The sequence below is a fragment of the Plasmodium cynomolgi genome, chromosome 13 (genome assembly GCF_000321355.1).
Source record: "Plasmodium cynomolgi strain B DNA, chromosome 13, whole genome shotgun sequence".
Lineage (NCBI taxonomy): Eukaryota > Apicomplexa > Aconoidasida > Haemosporida > Plasmodiidae > Plasmodium > Plasmodium cynomolgi.
Window position 1 is genome coordinate 938,049 of NC_020406.1, and position 2,901 is coordinate 940,949.

At 49.0% G+C, this 2,901-nt stretch overlaps 1 protein-coding gene across 1 annotated transcript; it reads right to left on the reverse strand.

Annotated features, from left to right (window-relative positions):
- Positions 1–46: 46 nt before the first annotated feature.
- PCYB_133010 (peptide chain release factor 1) lies at positions 47–1,889 on the reverse strand (the record flags this gene model as incomplete). The annotated part of the gene is made up of 7 exons (XM_004224326.1): positions 47–206; positions 386–494; positions 633–697; positions 900–1,037; positions 1,164–1,253; positions 1,508–1,558; positions 1,717–1,889. Coding segments are annotated over 7 exons (768 nt in total), but the record flags the coding sequence as incomplete, so codon positions are not given.
- Positions 1,890–2,901: the final 1,012 nt, after the last annotated feature.

Here is a 2,901-nt window from a genome sequence, read left to right on the forward strand (position 1 = left end):
TCTTCCTCTTCCGCTTTCCTTTTTTTTTTTTTTTTTTTTTTGTCGCCCTGCTAACAACCTGCCTACCGATCCACATTCAGTAAAAACTCCAACTTTACCTTTACGAAGTACATCAAGTCCAGCTTCCGCTTCGTCACATGGTCAGTTATATACCCCCTGAAGATGTTGTACGTCCTGATGCGACTGCTCCGGTTACTATTTTTTATCTGAAATGTATGTATATGTATGAGGAGGCGCAAGGCATTTGTGGAGCTGGGCCATTCAGTGTGACTGAGAAGTCAAAGAGGTGTTCCCCCCAGAGGTTGCGTCGCGTCGAGTTGCGCCGTGTCGTGCACGCACACGCTCACGCTCACAAAATGGCGTTTATTTGTAGAGAAAAGATTACCAGTTTGGCTCGTTCTCTCCGGAGCTGTTCCTCACTTTGCTTATGCCGAAGTTGGAAAATTTTCTGAGTTAACCTTTTCATGGCAATTTTTTTGTTCATTTCTTGAGTCCTACAAAAAGGGGAGAAAGATGTAGGTGGGCCTGCTTTGTCATTTTGTTAGCGTTACAAAAGTTTTTTTTTTTTCCTGTTTTTTTCCGATTTTTTTCCGATTTTTTTCCTATTTTTTTTCCTCCTCGCGATGTGTAACCTTTCCTCTTGACATTCGGTCAGTATCCCCGTTGGCTTGTGCAGGATGGACACACCTGATTCAATCTACGGGGGTGATGGAAATGGAGAGGTTTGTCAAATTGGGAGGGGTCAGGAGGTGTTCCATCTCGCCAGCTGCCCCACCTCGCCAGCTGTCCCATCTCTCCACTCTGTAGTCTGGTCCCCCTCCCCAGTAGACGCACCCTGTTGACGCACCCAGTGGATGCACCCTGTGGATGCACCCTGTTGACGAACCCTGCTGACGCACCTTGTTGACGTTTTGCCCGCCCGGCTTGCTCGACCGGAAGGTCGTAATCCTCAAGTCCTTCAAATTGACTTCGTCCTTCCTGTATTCCTCTTCGTGCAGGAAAACTGCAATCGTGGCCGTGGAGGAGTGGATTTTTCCCTTTGACGGTGGGAGGAAGGGTAAGGAGTGAAAGTTCAGATGGGTAGAAAAGACAGTGCAGCACACACACTTTGTCATGTGGACAAAACTGCTAAGCTGCCTTCTTCACGGAGGGTCGTCCCTTACCTTGGACTCATTCTGGGGAACCCTCTTCACTTGGTGGATACCGCTCTCATTTTTGAAGAGATCGTAGAGACTCGCTTTGATTTCCTGCCCCTGCTTGGTTATGCACACGTCGGAGGGGGATGTCACCACGAGGGACTCACTGGCGTCCTGCAGGATGGAGTCGACCAAAGAGTGAACTCTTTCGCAGCTGCACAACTGAGCAACTGAGCAAATGCACAACTGAACAATCGCGCTACTTAGCACCCACCGAGGGAACCCCTTCACACCGCGCAACACATGACGTGCATGGCGAGAGGCATAAAACGTAGAATTGCTGTCGTGGGGAAGTACGCCTCTCCTCTTACGTGGACTCGTTCGACGCGGCAGTTTATCCTCTCTGCAAATGTTTTGTACGTCTGAACGTGGAGGAAGAAGGGGGGGGGACTGAATAGGATAAAATGCAGCACAAAATTATAAAATGGGTTTGTGGGGGAGCAGAAGGCCTGTCAAGAGCGTTACATATCCCTGCACACACAAATCTGTGTCTGGCTGATCCACATTACTAACATTTAACAGCTCCCTTGACCAGAGCAACGCTTCTTCTCCCCCCACTCCCGGGCGGAATTCGATGCGTATGCAGTTTTTGTTCTGCACAGATGGGTTTTCCTTTTTCACGTGTAGATGGAAGACGCTCCTTCTGCGCATTCTTCTGGGATATGCTGTCGCTTTTCTTGCAAATGGGGTTAGCTAGCCAAAAGGGAAAAAAAAAAAAAAAATTATACATATATATACCAACATTCAAGATTGTGTGTCATTTTGGCTAGCTCTCATCGCGCACGCACACACACAGAAATGGGACAATAACTGCTCAACTTTAAACTGACAGTGTTGCAACGCTTTTCTCGCCCCCGTAATCGTTGCGCGAGGCGAATGACCGTGGCAGAAGCACCGAGGGTGGGTACAAATATGCCCACTAACGCCCCTTGGGTGTACTTATCGCACGGTGACTACGCCTCGGGAACGCACCTGATCTATGCGGAATCCAGACACGCAGACGGAGAAGCCGAAGAGGAGAAGGCAGCCAATGACAGTCATCTCCTTCGTTGTGTCAAGGGGGCGAGGAGTGACACGTGCGGTGTGCAGAGGGGCTTAGGTGGACGTGACTCATCCCTCCGTGTTTATGCCGTTCAACACACACACCCAATGGTAGATTCATCCCCTGGAGGAGTTTCCCCTCCCAGGCTGGCGCCTTCCCTAAAACGCCAACTCTTTAAGGGTGGCTTTACGGCCAGCCATGTGTTCCTCGTTTTCGTGATGAGTTGCCCAAGCGGTTGAGCGGTTGGGCGGTTGGGCGGTTGGGCGGTTGATCGGTTAATCGGTTAATCGGTTAATAGGTTAATCGGTTGAACGGTTACGCGGTTACGCGGTTACGCGGCTAAGCGAGCCAGAACGGCCAACATGGTCGTCGCGAAGCGCGCGCAGGCGCAGGCTCTTGGGCACACATCGCGTGGTGAATGTAACTTCGCTGTGGGGCCTCAAACTGGCGAACGCGAACACGAAAAAAAATCAAATAAAAAAATCAAATAAAATAAAAAAAATGAGAATAAGTAAAAAAAATATATATATATATATATATATATATATAAAATACTTGTTCGGATGAGATGCCAAGGCGACTAAGCAGCCGTTCTTGCGTAGGCTCACAAATGGCTACGCCCGTGGGGATCCCGGGGAAGGGAAAAAAAAAAAAAAAAAAAAA